This window comes from Sceloporus occidentalis, unplaced genomic scaffold (assembly GCF_023333645.1).
Source record: "Sceloporus occidentalis isolate IW3139 unplaced genomic scaffold, rSceOcc1.0.p SCAF_7, whole genome shotgun sequence".
NCBI lineage: Eukaryota > Metazoa > Chordata > Lepidosauria > Squamata > Phrynosomatidae > Sceloporus > Sceloporus occidentalis.
The window spans coordinates 17,097,256-17,115,913 of NW_028316987.1; the positions used below are offsets into that span (position 1 = coordinate 17,097,256).

At 41.8% G+C, this 18,658-nt stretch overlaps 1 protein-coding gene across 1 annotated transcript; it reads right to left on the bottom strand.

Annotated features, from left to right (window-relative positions):
- Positions 1–936: 936 nt before the first annotated feature.
- On the bottom strand, positions 937–18,471 carry RAMP2 (receptor activity modifying protein 2). Its single transcript, XM_089532181.1, has 5 exons — positions 18,389–18,471; positions 14,486–14,639; positions 9,091–9,219; positions 4,775–4,877; positions 937–3,156 (listed from the first exon to the last, which is right to left on the bottom strand). Exons 2-5 carry the CDS (start codon positions 14,532–14,534, stop codon positions 2,901–2,903), a joined length of 537 nt encoding a protein of 178 aa, XP_089388307.1. The 5' UTR covers positions 14,535–14,639; positions 18,389–18,471; the 3' UTR covers positions 937–2,900.
- Positions 18,472–18,658: the final 187 nt, after the last annotated feature.

Sequence of the window (18,658 nt, forward strand, 5' to 3'; positions counted from 1 at the left end):
TGTCACCCCTGGACATACCCCCAGGTCAGTGAAGTTTTAGGTGTTTTTTCTTATTTTTGAGGGTGTGCCCTCCTCTTTTATGACTCTGTCATGGTAGCACACACTTGCCCATCTTTTAAAACCACTGCAGGCAATAGCAGCCTTCTCTCAAGGAGAGTATAGCATTTGGAAATGTCCTTTTGAATTAAAAATACCCAACAGTCCTGAAATTATAGACCACTCCTTGAAATGAGGACTTCCTGGGCTTGTTTGCAATGTACACTATGCTTCTTTGAATAGCTGATGTTTTTTTGCACAGCCGACTATTAGAAACAAAAAGATGCTTGAACAACCATTTGAGAGATTTCCCCACAAGTGGTGATCAGTAAGTAAACTTGGGGAGGCTTTGCTTGGAAATGCAGTATAGAAATAAATAATAAATAGTATATTTCAGTGGGTTATACAGTGAGGCCTTGGTATCCACTGCAGGTTGGTTCCAGGACCCCTGTGGATATCAAAACCTTTGTAAGCTCAAGTCCCATCAAATACAATGGCATAATAAAATGATGCCCCTTTATAAAATGGCAAAACCAAGGTTTGTTTTTTGGAATTTATATTTTTTCTGAATATTTTCAAGCTCTGGAAGGTTGAATCCATGGACAAATAATCCGTCAATATGGAGAGCCAACTGTAGATACATTCAGAAAAAAGTTAATGCAATTCTTTATATGTGTGCTTAAATCCCACTGTGTTCATTGGGCTTCGTTTCCTCTCAGGAAAGTTTGCAAAGGATTGGGTCTGATAACAGTTGCTTACAATGATCTAGTAAAATCTACCTGTCCAAAACAGACGATTGTAATATGTTAATAAAGGAAATGTTCCTCTATGATCAAGTGAAAGTAGAATTTAAACAAAAGAACATGCAGACAGAGAGACAGATGCACATACACACACATGTAAGTTATTGGATGCATTTATAAATCACCCTCTGCTCACTGGGTACTCAAGGCAATATACAAAATTTGGGGGAAAAACAATAAAACATAATTAAAAGGCATATCTATGTTAGTCTGGATAATCAGTATGCAAAGCAATCTTGAAGCACCTTTGAGACTAAGTGAAAGAAAGCAGCTGATAACATAAACTTTCGTAGACTTGAGCCTACTTCCCCAGATGCATGTGAGGAAGTAGGCTCAGGTCTATGAAAGTTCATGTTACCAGCCTCTTTCTTTCAGTCAGTCGCAAAAGTGCTACAAGATCCCTTTACATAATAATTAAAAGAATACATCGTCATAATAACATAAAACAATAGCCAACTTAGTACAATAAAATCAGAAAATGACATTAGAAATTATTAAAAGTTCAACTGAACAAAATAGTCTTTACTCACTGTCTAAGGCGCGCATATATATATATATATATATATATATATAATGAGCTAGTATGAAACACCTTAGGGGTAAATTTTTACAGATAAGGTGCTAAATTATCAGTAAGTAATGTCTGTATGGCTAAGTTGTTCTTTATTTGAGTAGAATTCCCATTCAGCAAGGCTCACCTACGTACTAAATTATTCCTTCTTACAGCTTTTGCCTTGTCTTGTTTCTTGTCCACTATAATAAAGACATTGCTGACAATGTAGTGTCTTCGTCTTTCCTCTTGCTCACTAGGGAACTTGGATTACTTTTTTCTTTTTTTATTATATTATTCATAACAAAATGACATTGCTTTATTATAGACAAAGAAAATTACCAAGCAAGACAGGAACTCAATAATTAAATATTACTTCTCTTTGGAGAAACAGGACAGAGAAATTACAGTGCAATAAGAGGGTATTCATCAATAATGCCACTGTTATACTGAACTGGAAACAATGAAAAGGGCATAAGGAATAATGGGTGTTGCGTTGTTGTGTGCTTTTAAGTTGCTTCTGTCTTATGGGGACCCTAAGCCAAATTTATCACAGGGGTTTCTTGGTAGAATTTGTTCAGAAGGAATCTTGTCTGCGTGGAGTGCTTATGAAAATTCAGACACTTTCAGAGATAGTTTAGAAGCCTTCTTTTTTGCTTTTTTCTGCACACTGTTCATCTTGGATATTCCCACCTGTTAAAAGTTAATCCCTGCTTTTTAAGGGGACCTATCTCAAATGAAACAAAAAGGATATAGAAGGTGAAGTTTCCGTTCAGCAAGAGGCAGTTGTTGGTGGAGGACAAATGCTCTTTTGCTTCCTTAGAGAATTTACACAAGGGAAGCCAGATTTGTTCAAAACACTCTTGAGATTTTCCATAGAACAAGCATGTCCGAGAACTAAATTTAAATGGAAAGGGAGGAAAGAAATAGCCACCTAGGTCCATGACTTGTATGAAAATACAATCTTTGTTTCTATGGAATGGGGCAACGAGTTGATAGGCAGCTAGAAAGGAAGACACAAACCTGCAGAGAAAAGCACTCACAGTTTTGTTTGTCAAAAGAAGAAGAATTTACATATGTTTGGCCAACTCATATTTATAATTTTTTAAATTATTGTGGCTTATCTGCACAGACCTCTAGACAACAATTCTGTAAGGAGTCTAGGAGTTTTCACCAAGAATGCTGAACATTTCCCATAATTCCTTCAGAATCAGGTATGACAGTTAAGGTTGTATCAAACTGGCTCAAATCTACTGTGTACATAGGCCCACATTTACTTCTGTGTCAGAAGTTTGGCTTTATGCATTCTATGGCACCATTCTATGCACACCAACATTTTTAGCATGCACAGTCTCAAGCTTAAGTCTCCAGCACAGTGGCTCACACCAGATTGTGCTTCTGGAACAAGAGTGGAGGCCAGTCCCATGATGGCCAAGAGATGAGGATTGTAACAGCATTGAAAGGTGCTAGACCACAAGGGTACTACGAAATTGCTGTATGAAGGTCAAGACTCATGCCTGTGTTTCACCATCCTTGCTCTTCAACACCACCACAGTGACCAACAAAGGAATGAGGCAGATAGGGGTTATGATGAGGGGCAACAAAATATTTTCTGGGGGGTCCAGGAGGGGTGGGTGCTCCAGGGTGCAGTTGAGGAAGTATAGGCGATGGCTGAAGATGATGTACTCTTCGGCCACAGCATTGGGGAAGCTGCAGTTCAGTCGATCAGCATTGCTTTCCAAGCAACTTCGCAACCCAGAATATGGCCTGTGGAATTGATAAAGGGAGGAAGAAACAGAGGATGATTGCCAGGAGAACATTAGATGGAAACTATCCATAAAGGAAAAGTTAGTTCTTAATAATAATAATAATAATAATAATAATATTAATAATAATAATAATAATAATATGATTTATTTATATTCTGCCATTTTCCTTGCAGAATCAAGGCGGATTTGTCTTTAGCGGAAGGAAACCTTGCCCTGGAAAATTTAATTGAACTTTCTACCTTCAGGGAACACATTTCTTGGCAATCTCATTGCCAAAGCATACTTTCCCTAAATCAATCCTGCTAGCCAAAGTAACTGCTTTATGTTCTCCCAGTTATGAATAACACTTCCCAATGCAAATTCCTTTCTCAAGAGTGTTCAGTTAAGCAGGGGGCAAAACAGAGGTGACAACTGTGCAACCCTCTAAATGTTGTTGAAATACAACTCCCAGCATTCTGTTTGGGAAGTAATTCTTTGATAATTTCATTCTTGTAAGAAGCAACAAATAATTTTACCAATTTTATTTCCACTGTGAGAGTTTTCAAAATCTATGAACAGTTTGGGTATATTCTGCAAAAATTTCACATAGGGCTATTTTGCACAGAAAGCAGCATAGATTGAGGGAAGTAATAGTACTATTTTGCTCTGCTTTGGTCAGGCCTCACCTGGAATACTGTGTCCAGTTCTGGGCACCATAGTTCAAAAAGGAGGATGAGAAGCTGGAGTGTTTCCAGAGGAGAGTGACCAAAATAGTGAAAGGTTTGGAAACCATGCCTTATGAGGCAAGACTTAGGGATCTGGGTATGTTTACCCTGAAGAAGAGACGGTTAGGAGGTGATATGATAGCCCTGTTTAAATATTTGAAAGGATGTCATATTGAGGATGGAACAAGCTTGTTTTTAGCTCCAGGACCTAATGGATGCAAACTACAGGAAAAGAGATTCCACCTCAACATTAGGAAGAACTTCTTTACAGTAAGAGCTGTTTGACAATAGAATATGCTGCCTCAGAGCGTGATGGAGTCTCCTTCTTTGGAGGGTTTTAAACAGAGACTAGATGGTCATCTGTCAGGAGTGCTTTGATTGTGTATTCCTGTATGGCAGAATGGGGTTGGATTGGATGGCCTTTGTGGTCTCTTCCAATGTTATGATTCTATTATAATATTTTCTACACAGAATATACAGTGGCTATATAAAGATATTAATTTCTGCACAGAAACAGCAGTTTTCTGCACAAAACAACCACATCACAAACTGCAAAGATTTTTTTTCACTCCAAGATTCTCCTCGTCAAGATTTTCAGCACTTGAGAAACACATTTTTAACTATTTTTAAATATGTTTTTGAATATTCTTTCCAGCCCTGCATTCATCACCATTATACTATGCTGTCTAGGGCTGCCACAAGTTGCAATTCAACACCATCTGGAAGGCCATGTACTTCATTTTATAAAAACTAGGTGAATGTTGAATTCAGATATTAACATTCCAGATTTGAGAATAGTTTTTTTTTTTTAATAGGGGGGGGGGATATTTAATTGTGTAAAACTGCCCAAGCTTTTGCTTAATGCAATGTAACACAACTCCATGCCCAGTATGAGGCTTAACTCTGCATTACCTGCTAATGGCCCTCCATTCACACCAGTGAACTTTGCTGACATTGGACATCTGGTGGATAAAATGCACCCAGCACCATTCTGCAATGTAACTGTAGAGAGTATCTAGAGAAGAAAGGAAACAAAACATAATTGGCAATAACCCTCATTTTCCATATAGTGACAGCTAGGCCTTTCCCAGGTATATGATTTATAATTCACAATAACGGTAAACTTGGATAAAATTCACTTGCTTCTCATTTACTTTCAAGCCCAATTCAAGAAGTAGATTTTGACATGAAGCACCCATGCTTCAGAAATAATCCAGTTTCACAACATTTTAACAGCCATAGCTCAGTGCTATGGAATTGTGGGAACTGTAGTTTGTTGTGGCACCAGAACTCTCTGGAAGAGAACACTAGATATCTCACAAAACTGCAGTTCCCAACATTTCATAGCATTGAGCCCTGGCAGTTATAGTGGTGTCAGACTGGATTATTTCTGCAGTGTGGATGCTGCCTGAATCCAGGGTGTCTGAAGGATTTGTTTCCTTAGCAAAGGCTGTAGCCTATGGAAACTTAAATTACCCTACACAAACCAAGTGTGGCACCCCCTCATTCCTTATATTTCTTTTTGCTGTTGTTGTGTGCCTTCTAGTCAACTCTTGACTTATGACTCTATCATAGTGTTATTGTAAATATTACTGAGAGTGGGTTTGACGCTGCCTTCTCTAAGGCTGAGAGAGTATGACTTGCCCAAGGTCATCCAGTAGGTTTCCATGGCTGAGCCAAGGATTTGATTCCTGGTTTCCTGGAGTCCTAGTCCAACGCTGAAACCACTACACAACACTGGCTCCCCTAATTTTGCTTTATATAGGTGGTCATCGCAGTGTGCAATGTTGGTGTATGAATTCAAAGATATAGCCGTGTTAGTCTGTAGAATCAGTATGTAGAGAGATCTTGTAGCACCTTTGAGATTGACTGAAAGAAAGAAGTTGATAGCATGAGCTTTCATAGGATGTTATCACACGGGGCAAAAGTGGAATTTTAAAGTGGGGCCAGTGCAGGTTCATCCAGGTTTAGGGGCCAATTTGCAGCTGCTTTGCACATGACACTGCATGCAATCAGAAGAGATTGCAGGATGAATGTGAGGTCAATCAAGAAATAAGTAAATTCGCAAAACTACCAGATTTATATGTCCATTTTGCCTGCGAATTGTCTGCATCATGCCAGCCATGTGGAAAGCAAGCCTCAGATGACTTCCGGGTTGTTCCCACTTAAGATTTGAAACGATTTAAAATACAACGTTTTTAATAAAATAGATTCAAAATAACACTGTTCTTATCCCGCTATCCGAATCGCTTTGTTCATCGTTCCCATCTGGTTATTTAAATCGAAGTTTTTACCTGCAAGCGTTCCTACTTGGCATGAAATCGGTGTTTAAATAAAGCGATTCTTCTCCTCCATACCTTATTTGGAGCTGTCAATCAATAGTACGTCAGAATGACGTAACGTTAATCCGGAATATTTGGAAGCGATTTATCTTTTGGCATCGTTTCCATTTCATTGACTGTTTGTGAATTTAGCGAATTTAGGAAAGCGAATTTAGGAAAACCAAGCTCTTTCCAGAGGAACTATGGGATAGGTTTTGCATGACAGCATCCCCTCTTCATGTCTCCCAAGACAGCCAGGGAGAATCCCTTCAGAGAGCCCAGAGATCAATGGGGGAGGCTGCTGGAAAAGCGAATTTAGGAAACCCAAGCTCTTTCCAGAGGAACTATGGGATAGGTTTTGCATGACAGCATCCCCTCTTCATGTCTCCCAAGACAGCCAGGGAGAATCCCTTCAGAGAGCCCAGAGATCAATGAAGGAGGCTGCTGGAAAAGCAGGGAGGGAGCACTCTTCCCAAAGATTCTCTTTCCAGGGTTGGAGGAGAAGGCAGATTCCATTTGAGAAATGGAGGGAGAAAGGCTCTATCCCCCCCCCCCAATTGATCAGAGCCCTTCCTTGCCTGGGCGAGATCAGATGCCTCCTCGCAAGGAGCCTTCCCTTCCCTGTCTGGGCGAGATCAGAGCCCAAGCGGGCAGGGAATGCCTCTTCGAGAGGAGCCTTCCCTTCCTGCCTCTCCTCCGTTAGAAATGGGCTCTCCCCACACAGAGGGGAGGTTGCAATCCACCGGCAGATGCAGGCGCTTGAGCAGCCGGGACTTCAGGCGCTTAAAGCGCTGAAGAGATTAAGCGCCTGTAAACCATTAAAATAAAAAATAAAAATAATCCTTATCTCTTATTGAAAGACCACAGCGGACAAAGGGGTGAGGGAAGCAAAAATGGCGACAGCCATGACGGATGGGGACAGAAAGGGCAACTCCCCCAAGGACAGCCCCATCGCACTCGGCTCCTCCCATCCATCTAACCCGATTTCAAAGGTTGTCGTTCCTATTTAAATGCTCCGGTTCCTAACTCGAATCAAGGGAAAAACGTAGGTCGGACCCTAGTGTTTTTTTAACACGCGTTAAATGAGGAAAATTCGATTTAAATTTTTATCCCGCTCTACGATTCGATTTGTAGTGGGGACGATTGCGGGTTGCTCTAGAACCGTTCTAGGTTTAAATCGGATCCTAATAGGAACGCCACTCCTTGGATTCGATTCAGAACGTGGGGTTTCACCTAGTGGGAACAACCCCTTCATTTCCCTTTCCCTTCATTCGCTTTCCTGTGCCAAAGGAGAGTGTGATAAACTCCAAGGACAGAAGAAAATGCAAGTGGGAGTTGAAAAAACTGAAAGTCTTTAATATCCCAATCTAAAAATCCTTCTCCTGAAGACTCATTCTTTAGAAAAGTTCAGACTCTTGCAAGTTTAAAATATGAAGTTCTTGCCAAGTTTTCAGGGTTTGGCACTATAATGGTCACTCAGATGCACTCCCTCCCTGCTTCCTGCATGGAATTGGATTAAAGGCTGTTGTTTCTTTTAATTTACATTAAAAATAGTTTGTCAGACAAAAGCAACAAGCATGCCAATATACTAGTCCTGACGCATTCCAAGATGTATCTTTTCATCAATGGAATTTTTTCATTTGCTTCTAAAACTTCCTGAAGTGCTACTTGGAACTACCTCACTTTTAGTTCACTTCTCTCCCTGCACACAAGTATTATTATTCCTTAGCATCTCCTGCTTTAAAGGTGGAAACACAGTATTCTGGGATATATTTTCATCGTAACTCTAGCGTAAGAACATGACAAATGAAAACTTACATTTATAGCCATAATATAAATCTGACTACTCAAGTTTGGTGCACTAGAAATGGCTCAGTCTTTTGCCCTTATTGTACATTTTCTAGGACCAACTGAGGCTGCATCAGCACTGCAGAAATAATCCAGGTTGACACCACTCTAACTGCCATGACTTGATGTTATGGAATTCTGGGTAGCTTTGTGAGACATTTAGCCCTCTCTGTCAGAGACCGCTGGTGCCACAACAAACTACAATTCCCAGGATTCCACAGCACTGAGTCATGACAGTTAAAATAGTGTCAACCTAGATTATTTCTGCAGTGCAGAAGCATCATGACAGTGTTTTACCAGAAGATAATGTGCTAGTTGAGCAAATGGTCTGACCAAATAGCAATTCCTGTTTTCCCACAGGGACGTAGCCAAGGGGGGGGGTGTCTTGGGGTCCGGACCCCCCCTCCATTAGAAAAATTAATGGTGTGTGCTGCTGCGCCACCACACCCAAGGCCCATTATAATGGTGGCACTTAGTCTGGACCCCCCCTTCCTAAAATCCTAGCTACGTCCCTGTTTCCCATAATGATAATGTCAAAGATGGAGAGGAAATACATGCTGTACATATTAATAGGTAGCAGAATCCCCAAACTAACAACACGCAAGATCTCATGTCATAAAGAGAGCTGTGCTGGATCAAACCAAAGGGTCTGTTTAGACCAGCATTCTGTTCCCATTGTGAATAATGTGATGCTTCTGCCAAGCACCAAAACAGGACAAGAGTGCAGTTGTGTCACTTCCATCTCCCATATTCCTCAGCAATGAATACTAAGGATTACACTGGAGATTATATTGAACACATAGGCATCATCAGTGATAGCCACTGGTAATCTCATGCATCATTTTTATTTTGTCTCTTATACAGTCAGCCAAATTTGTGGCCATAATCCCATCTTGCTGTAATAAATTCCATTGTTTAATGATGCACTGTGTGAAGTAGTACTTCCATTTGCCCACCCTAAAATCCTCCACAATTCATTTGCAATGGATGACCCTTGAATACTGGTTTTTTTGAAATACAGTGAAAACTTGCTCTATATCATGCATTAACAGAACTCACCAATATCGATTGTTGTGTTTATGTTCCTTTCATGGTCTGGAGCTGTACCATTTGGTGTTCCTTCCAAAGAGAGGCTGGCATTGCTGGGAGATATCGTTGTTCCAGAATAAGCATCAAGCCTCATAGTCACTGTAGATAACAGAAGGAAGAGAAATGAAATTGAAGGGTTTTTGCTATTGAAAGTGTGTAATTTTGAACCAGAGTGACTAGAACATTTGTGGGAGCACAGAATCCTATCGAACTCAAAAACAAAAAGGCATTTTTCCTCATTAAAAAAAGATTTGGAATCTCTGGGGTGAACTACTAGATAGGGATGGAAAGAATAGTCACAGTAACTCATTCTTAGGCCCCAAAAATGGATTTCTCCAATAGCCAGTAATTCCCATAGGGAAAACCAGCAAGAATTTTACACAATTTTCACTTGTTGTCAACATTTTAAAAACTTTTTGAAATTGATTGTTTTCTAATCTTTGTATTTTTAAGGTTTTATATTGTTTTAACTTGGACTGTTTTAAATTTTGTTAACAGCCTTGACTCCCTGTACTGGGAGGAAGGTGATATATTAATAATAATAAAAATAATAACAACAACAATAACACCAAGATCCCAAAGTGTCGATCATGAATTATTCTGCAAACAACGCTCCACCCTTAGTTCAACAACAACAACAAGCTTTTCTGCGCAGAAACAAATTGTGTGTGTGTACAAGAAAACACATAATTGCACTTCGGGACACTGGAATAAAGGGAGAATACTGTAGAGTATTCTCCCATGGCGGGGTGAAAACTACCGGTATTGTTAGTCATCCTGGTTGATTAGAGGTGCAATTTGGAATAGGGAAGTTAAACAATCTTCGGACGTTATCAGACAAGGGAAACTGGAAGTATAATCCAATGGTAATCTGAACACAATCATGGGGTTTAACATTATTGCGTGATAAACTATCACACGCAATTTCGGGCAATGGGAAGTCAGTCCGAACACAATCATGGCGTTTCACGTTATTGCATGAGAGATGATCACACGCAATTTCAGGCAATGGCAAGCTATTTTCAGGCAATGGGAAGTCAGTTTGAACACAATTCGAATTCACGTAAATTCACTGAACTAGTGAATTCATGTGAATGCGTTCTGTCCCCACTTCCTTTTCTTTCGAAATTAAGAGAAATTTCTCCCATTGTGATAAACACTTCAGGCTCAAGTCTTCACTCAGCCACACAAGGTTCATTAAGTGGCCTGATGCCAGTCAGTATCTCTTACCTAACTCAGAACAAGAAAGGTGGGATGTAAACTTAAGAAATGCAATAGTAAGCAAGCAAGCTGATTTTCCTTTAAAAGAACAGATTTGGATCTTTTCCTATGTGCATTTACTGATAACATATCTTCAACTGTTATTTATTTATTTATTTATTTATTTATTTATTTATTTATTTATTTCAAGGATTTAACTGCTCACAGATCCACGAACAAGCAGTACCTCCAAGAGCCAATCACATATCCTCCAACTGTCCCAATGAATCTTCTGTCATCCCACTTTTCAGTTGCTTTTAAAATGTCCTAGTTTATCTTTCCTACTTCCTTTCTTCGTCCTCAACTTAGGCTACATCCGCACTGCAGAAATAATCCAGTTTGACATCACTTTAACTGCCATGGCTCAATGCTATGGAATTCTGGGAACTGTTATTTTGTGAAACATTTAGCCTTCTCTGTTACAGAGCTCTGGTGCCACAACAAACTACAACTCTCAGAATTCCACCACACTGAGCCATGACAGCTAAATTGGTGTCCAACTGGATTATTTCTGCAGTGTAGATGCAGCCTTATTCAGTTGCTGCAAACTGAATTCAAAGTGCAAAAGTAGTTTGCATCTGACTCAGTGAGGAGAGAGGAGAGGAGGGAGCAGACTCGTGCCCTTTCCAGTAGTCTCAGGTAAAAGCAAACTGCTACAATCTCTTCTAGCTTGTGTGTTCTTCCTCATGAAAAAACTTTTGCTAGCTTGAGCACATTCTCGTGTTGCTTGACCATATTTGTCCCAATTTTCATCTGTGACATATTGGAGGGTATGACCTCATCCTCTTATCTGCCTTTGCCTCTACTCTCCTTTCTAATCTTTTCCCTTGCCTCTTTCCTATGTTGTCATCTTGACCATACTCTGACCACATGTGTCCAGGTTTTCATCTACGAGAAATGTTGGCAGTTATGCTCTCAGATCCATGAACAGGCAGGAAGAATCAATCAAAGACAAAACTGCAGGCAAGCTTTTGAGATCGCCATATCTTTTCATCATGCAATATTATGTACAAAAAGCAGAAGGAAGGGCTGGAAAGATATGGGGAAAATAAAGCCTGACTTGATGCTGAGGTAATGAAATCTGCATTGACAGACTCTTTTAAGATGGAGTGGAGGGCAAGCTGCAAACTTAAATGGGTTAGTCTACAGCGGGTCTCATGCAGGTTTCAGTTTACACCTTGGACTGTTTGGAAAAATAGACATGCACAAGCCTACAGTCCTGGAGGCTAGTTGCTATAATGTCATAGAAGCATAGAATCTTGTTGGAAGGGGCTACAGGGGGCATCTAATCTAATTCCCTGCCAGGCAGTAATGCACAATTTACAGCAGTCTAGAAAGATGCCCATCTAACCTCTGTTTAAAAACTGATCCAAGACAAGAGTCATAATTCACTGACGTACTCAGCAACAAAATAGATAAGACTCATTGCCACCAAAAAACTCAATGGGGCAGTAGGTCTACTGTGACTTGACTATCACCAGAAGCCTCATAGGTGACGATTCAATCAGCAATGAGGGGAAAAACAGTACCTAGTATCACCTTTCTGGTTAACGTTAAAGGCATTATCTGAGGAATCAAAACTTTGTTTTGGAGAGGGGGCTAAATTTCAGCATCTCAGATTGCTCTTCTACATCTTGGGCTAAAATCCAGAGCAGATTCTCTGCTCCACTAACATAGGAACCACTAGCAACCACAGCTTTCCAGAAGTGGCTTTCATTATGCAATTTGACTGGCCTCCTTCACAGAATTGTACAGGAATTTCACTACCACTTGGTCTGTTATTTTATTACAAGGGGAAAAAAACTATCAAGCTTCATACAGGTAGTGTGAGAAGCCCTTCTTCAAGAAACAGAGTGGCTGATTTCCCCATTGTATTGTTTAAAATATATATTTTTAAAATAGCTATTACTTATATTGAATTAGGTAGGATTGGCATAGTGGAGCCTAAACCATTTAAACCCTAATTCTTTCTCCCTTTAAGACTCTACTCAGTTCATATCAACAAATATACCTAGCCCATGCTCATATTGTATTCTTTCTTTCTTTCTTTCTTTCTTTCTTTCTTTGTAATCATTTTTTTAAAAATTCAATTAATTAGGCCTTTACATTTCCCCAGCTCCTCTCCCGTGCTGCCTGTCTGCAGCTTGGTTTTTGTTTTGTTAAATATCTTCCATGGTTTCAAAAGATTACCCACAATTGTGGGCACCTTTGCTAGGTCCTAATGAAAATACTGTCTGCACTTTTTGGAATTTTTCTTATGAGCCAATATGGCTTACTTTGTTTTACTTAATCAATCTGTTGCAGCTCAATGGGGCAGGAAGGGTTCCTCCTACACAGATTTCCTCTGGAACTTGAAGAACTGCTACACCCAGGGACCGGATGCTACAGGGCACATATATGTAGGCTTTGCTTTAACCAGCTCAGTGAATGTACTCTAAATACCCTTCTCGTTGGCTTCATGATTTCCATGCCAGTATTCTCTGAGGATGCCTGCCACAGATACTGGTGAAACATCAAGAATAAACTCTTCCACAACATGGCCACATAGACAGAAAAACCCACAAAAAAGTATAGATGCTGGCCATGAAAGCCCTTGACCTCACCCTTCTCATTGTTTTTATGTGACCTCAACTTTGACTTATGGTGCCTCTACCACAGGGTTTTCTTGATAAGCTATGTTCAAAGAAGGTTTACCATTGCCTTCCTCTGAAATACAGCCTAGCCAGCATGGCATGGTGGTTTGTGTGTTGCACTACAACTCTGGAGACCAGAGTTTGATTCCTCACTCAGCCATTAAACCCATTTGGTAGCCTTGAGCAAGTCGCATGCTCTCAGCCTCAAGGGAAGGCAGTCACAAACCTCTGAACAAATCTTGCCAAGAAAACCCCACAATTCGGTCACCTTAGGGTTGCCATAAGTCAGAAATGACTTGAAAGCACACAACAACAACAACAACCTGGTGTTTGATGGTGGTGTCTCATCCAAGCTCTGACCATATTTGACCCTGCTTAGTTTCCAAAATCAGAATCTGCTGCTTTCAGGGTATTTAGGCAGTAAAAAAAATAGGTGATGTCTAATTTCCATATCTGAGATTGGAAAGAAATTTTATGACTCCTTCCCCCGGGAGAATAATTGCTCTGTGCCACATGTGGGTTTGGATTACTTGCTGCGGTCATTCTGATTATATTTGCTTTGTAACTAAAATTCTAAATGCACCTGCTCTTTACTAGGGGCATACCATAGTTTAGAATCACAAGGGTTTCTTTCCGAGAGGGATATTGGGGATGGGAGCATCAGGTGGATGGCTCTGATAGGAAATCGAGGCTTTGGGGCTCTTTCAGCTCTATGGTTCTTGCCCACCCAGTGCCAAATTACCTCATAAAATCCCCACCCAAAAGACCCTGGTGTGTAAGTTTGAAGAGATGATCCCACAAGTGCTCATTCTTTTCAGGAGTCATTGCACTGAACCTGAAAAATGAACAAAGCAGCCAAAGCATACTACAAGATTTAAACACTGCCCCTTCTATCCCAGGCTCAGATAGGATCAGAGTGCCAGGGGCTTATCAAATCCTCCCAAAAACCTTTGTGTCAGATTGGACCATTGGGAAAGCCACTTAGTACAGAGAAGGCAGTCACGGATGGAGAAATGCAAGCAAAACTCAATTAGATGAAGAACTGGGAAGCTAGTCTTCCTTTGACTAGCCTCAGTGGGACTTCAGTGCACAGCTAGTGAAGAACACATGATGCATCAGCCTTACCGTGAGTGTGAGCAGGAGACATAGTGCAGGACTCAGCAAAAGAAGTGCGTGATGCACATGCAGAGGCCATAAGATGGTGTTAGAAAGACGGCAAGGATGGAGAGAGTCATTTTAAATAAGAAACAGGGTCATCCAAAGAGCTGAAAGTCAGGCTCAAGAATCTAGCTGCCCTAGAGCTTCTTTAACAAGTTGCCACCCCTTTGCCTACTGCAGACAACCTGACCAGGGTAAGGATCACCTCCATTCTCCCCACCTAAAGAAGCAGAGCCACTCTCAGCTGTCTAGCAAAAGATCCCCTACAGATAGCTCCTCCGTCCCTGTCATCCCCTGACAAAGTATGTACTTACCTGTAAAGACCAGCAGAAGTAGCTGCAAAGGCAGGCACTGGCCTTCCATCTTTGCTCACCCTGCCCCTCTGCTCTACAGCTGCCTGCTCCCTCCTGTGTCCAGCTTGAGATTTGAATCGGAATAACAGGAAGCGCCTCCTTTCCTCTGACCGAGCTGGTAGCGAGAGTGCAGCAGACATGTGAAAAATGAGATTCGGGATCAAGCCCTGCTCCCAGCGAGGCGCAAGTCTCCACCCTGGCTCCCCACACCCATCCAGAGTCACCAGGACCTCTGTAACCCTGAGGCGGCCACCTCAGGTCACCCTGCCTAGCAGCCAGAGCACACTGTTCTTCACGGCACATCCACTTTACAAGGCCCAGGGTGGCTTTTGCTCAAATAATGTCCTCTTCAGTTCTGTCTGCTTGGTTGTGAAATTCAAGAGAGAGAAAGGGAGAGGGAACGCAAACTGGGCAGTCTGGGCAGAGGGAAGAAAGGCCAACGCCAAGCCTTTAGGAAACAGACATGGCCTCTTCCCCACATGCACACACAACACACACACACAGCTGCCTCCACCTCCTGTGAAAAAATCAGACATGGGACAGACAGCCCTGGGGCTCCATTGACATCTGCACAGCTCATCTGCCTGGTGCCTGGAAAGGAGTTAAGAAGACACAATGAACAAATGTGATGCAAAAAGTGCTTCGAAGTATGACATCGGTGAAGATTGGAAGGGGGGGGGTTGCTAGGCCTTAGTGGAGTATCTTTTCCCACATGGCCCCAGATCAGAGCCCTGACTATCAACTGATGCCAATGGAAGACACACACACCTCCCTCTCTGCTTCATAAACATTCAGGGGATAATTTTCAAATGGATGGTTTGCTTGCAAATAGGGCAGAAAAGAGTGAAGCATCCCATCCCCATATGTGGGGACCTCCCAGTTTTGTCCTCCAGGGCAATCAAGAGGAGGGGGAAGACCATTTGGACCCTTTGGAAGCTTTTTGAAAAGCTTCCTTGTGTGGAGTGGGGACAATTTTCCCCTTGGAGGGAATGTGAGGAGGAGTGGGGAGGGAGGGAAGGAGTGAGAGAGGCCGAAGAGATAAGAGGGAAAGAGGGAAAATGTGTTTATTGTTCTCCTCAAAAATGTAAACAAGTTGGCAGGGGTTCCTCATACAAATACTGTGTGTGTGTGTGTGTGTCTGTCTGTCTGTCTGTCTGTCTGATAGTGCTGCCTATCCTATCCTGTGACACACAGAGCTTCCTTAACTACTCTCCTTGGTTACATCCCCATTGGAGAAATAATGTGGTTTGACACCACTTTAACCACCATGGCTGAAGAATTCTGGGAATGGTAGTTTGTTGTAACCCCAGAGCCTTGAGCCATGGTGGTTAAAGCAGTGTCAAACCAGATTATTTCTCCAGTTGGGATGCAGCCAAGGATGATTTTGGGCCCTCTTTCCACCAGAAGGCTCCTGCCTAAGCAGTCAGGTTATACAAGGAGAGGGCAGGGTGACCAGACGTCCTCTTTTTCCAAGACCTGCCCTCCATTTCAACCTTTTGTCCAGGAGGAATCTCTAAATGTCCTCCATTTGAAGCATGACCAAGAAGCATGGACTTACATTTAAAATATCTCTGGTGCCACAAAAAACTACCATTCGCAGAATTCCATAGCCTTGAGCCACGGCATTTAAAGTGGTGTTAACCCGAATTATTTCTCCAGTTGAGATGCAGCCCTTGTATCTTCCTTTGTCTTTAGGAAGAAAGTCACTACACAAAAATTGAACTGTGCATCACTCTATTTTATCTTGGATATAATTTATAATTGATCAATGGCTCATTTATTTAAGGGGGACAGTTTTAATTTTTAGCAGGATTTGGGCAGTTTATTGGCTTTCTTTTTGGATTAGCAGTCTATCAAATTTTTGAAACCTGATTTAGTTGCAAAAGTTGCCATTTATCGGTGAGTGTATGAGAGACAGAGCGGAAATTCGGGAGGAGAGGGATTACCAGCCACTCATATATTTTTTTAGTAAAAAGATAGTACTGGGAGATTTTACATTACTGAAGATTAACTGAACCCATTTCAGTCTGGTTTTAGGCCAGGGCATAGCTCCCAATCAGCCTCAGTCCCTCTGACTGATGAACTACTCAGGGATGTAGCTAGGATTTTAGGAAGGGGGGGGGGGGTCCAGACTAAGTGCCACCATTATAATGAGGCTTGGGTGCAGTGGTGCAACAGCACGCACCATTCATTTTTCTAACGGAAGGGGGGGTCCGGACCCCAAGAACCCCCCCCCCTTGTCTACGCCCCTGAACTACTCCACATGAAAGATGTGCTACCCTGTTGATTTGGCTGGATCTCTAGTGGCTTTTCATACCATTGATCATGGTATCTTACTGGACCGGCTCTATCAGAAGGGAGCAGGAGGTACTGTGTGACAGTGGTTCTGTCCTATCTGTGACATTGGCTGTAGAGTGTAGCATTATGGGATTCCTGTTCAGCTCATGGCTATTAAACTCTGGGGAGTCACAGGTTTCCATTTGGTCTTTCGTGCTGTTCAACATCTGTATGTCAATGAGGGAAGTCATAAGGGGGTTTGGGGTGGGATGCGATCAGTATTCTGATGACACCCAGTTCTGTTTCTCCTTGTCATTGCAGTTGGCTGAGGCTCTGCAGGTGCTGGATTAATGCCTGGATGCTGTAATGGACTGAATGAATTCCAACAAACTGAAGCTGCATCCTGATAAATGGTAGGTCTGTGGATTGGTGATTCTCAAGTCTAGAAATTAGTTAAGAAACTAATCCTGGGTGGGATTGCACTCCTCCTGAAGGAGCTGGTACATAGCTTAGGAGCACTCCTGATCCATCTTTGTTATTGAAGGCCCACATAGGATATTTTCAGACAGGCAAAAGTGACGGGAACACAGCAGAATGCTCCCGTCAGTTTTGCGCAGTTGTGCAGAGATTATCAGATGACATTGTGTGATGTTTCAATAATCCCATCATTATCCCATGAATAAAGAGGAGTCTTCCAGCCAGAGTCATAGTCCAGCACTCAAAATACTAAGCCATGCTGGCTCTCTACTGGCTACCAATTTGCTTCAGTCTAAATTCAAGATACTGGTGATACTGGACCCTAACTGGCTTGGAACTTTAGATACTTCCAAGCTGTGGTGTTCATGATACTAGTTTTCTAAAGCCCTGCAGTTTCTTTCAAAATCAAAGACAATATTTTCAACATGTCAAGTCCAGTTCTGAACACCAAAAACTGTGAAACATTCCTGCCCTGGCTATCTTGCTCTAAAGACTGACTGAGTACCTGCTCGGGGGGGGGGGGGGGATCCAAATTAAGGCTGTTTTATTTGGACAAGCATTCCATGAGTAGGGGAGGAATGGGCAGAATGTTTTGTGAATGTTTTGTGTGGTGTTGCTTTGTTTTGTTTTCTGAGCTTAGAGTTTTGATTACTTGTTTCTAATGTTGCTACTGGCTTTACGCCGTTGGGAATAGGATGGGATAAGAATCAAATTAAATATATATGTGTGTGACCCAGCTCCTAACACCCATGTTTAGTCATCCCATCCCTGCCAGATGCCTCGTGGAGTTCATAGATTTTTTAAAGATGCAAAACATTTTAGAGAGAAGTCTTGGTTGCATCTGTTTTTAACCTATCCAATCCCTTCCCTCATTTTATAGGTTAGGGGCTCAAGGCCAAAGGTAAAAACAAATGTGATGCCGAAGCAAGATTTATGAACCCAGAGTTTTGGAAACTTATTTTTGGATTCCAGCTCCCAGAATCTTCCAGCCAGGCTAGGAGGATAGTGGAAGGTGCAGTCCGAAAAAGGAACTTTCTTAAATTCTGCTTTAGCCTAAGGCTCCCAGATCCAGGTATGACCGTATCCACTGTATTACACACTGGTTCTTACCTCCACAAGCTACCCGTTGCTATCCCAGTTTGGGCCTCAGTTTGAAATGAAAGCAGTCATTGGGTCACTCTGGAGCTTTTTGGACAAAATGAAGGAGAGAGCCAAGCAGAACCGAACTCTGACCAGGTCCGTTGTGGCTGGAGACAGCAGCTTTGTCCAATCCAAGTGTTTTTTCAGCTCCCTTCCCCTTTCATATGTGTGTGTGTGTGTGTGTGTGTGTGTGTGAGAGAGAGAGAGAGAGAGAGAGAGAGAGAGAGAGATGTATGAGTC

Bases quoted from the DNA above. Each gene is read 5' to 3' on its own strand.
- RAMP2 (XM_089532181.1), bottom strand. From the start codon at position 14,534: ATGGAAGGCCAGTGCCTGCCTTTGCAGCTACTTCTGCTGGTCTTTACA. The intron at 9,220-14,485 runs GTAAGTACATAC...TGTTATCTACAG, and splicing joins ACTTCTGCTGGTCTTTACAG to TGACTATGAGGCTTGATGCT. The intron at 4,878-9,090 runs GTGAGTTCTGTT...TTTCTTCTCTAG, and splicing joins AAACACAACAATCGATATTG to ATACTCTCTACAGTTACATT.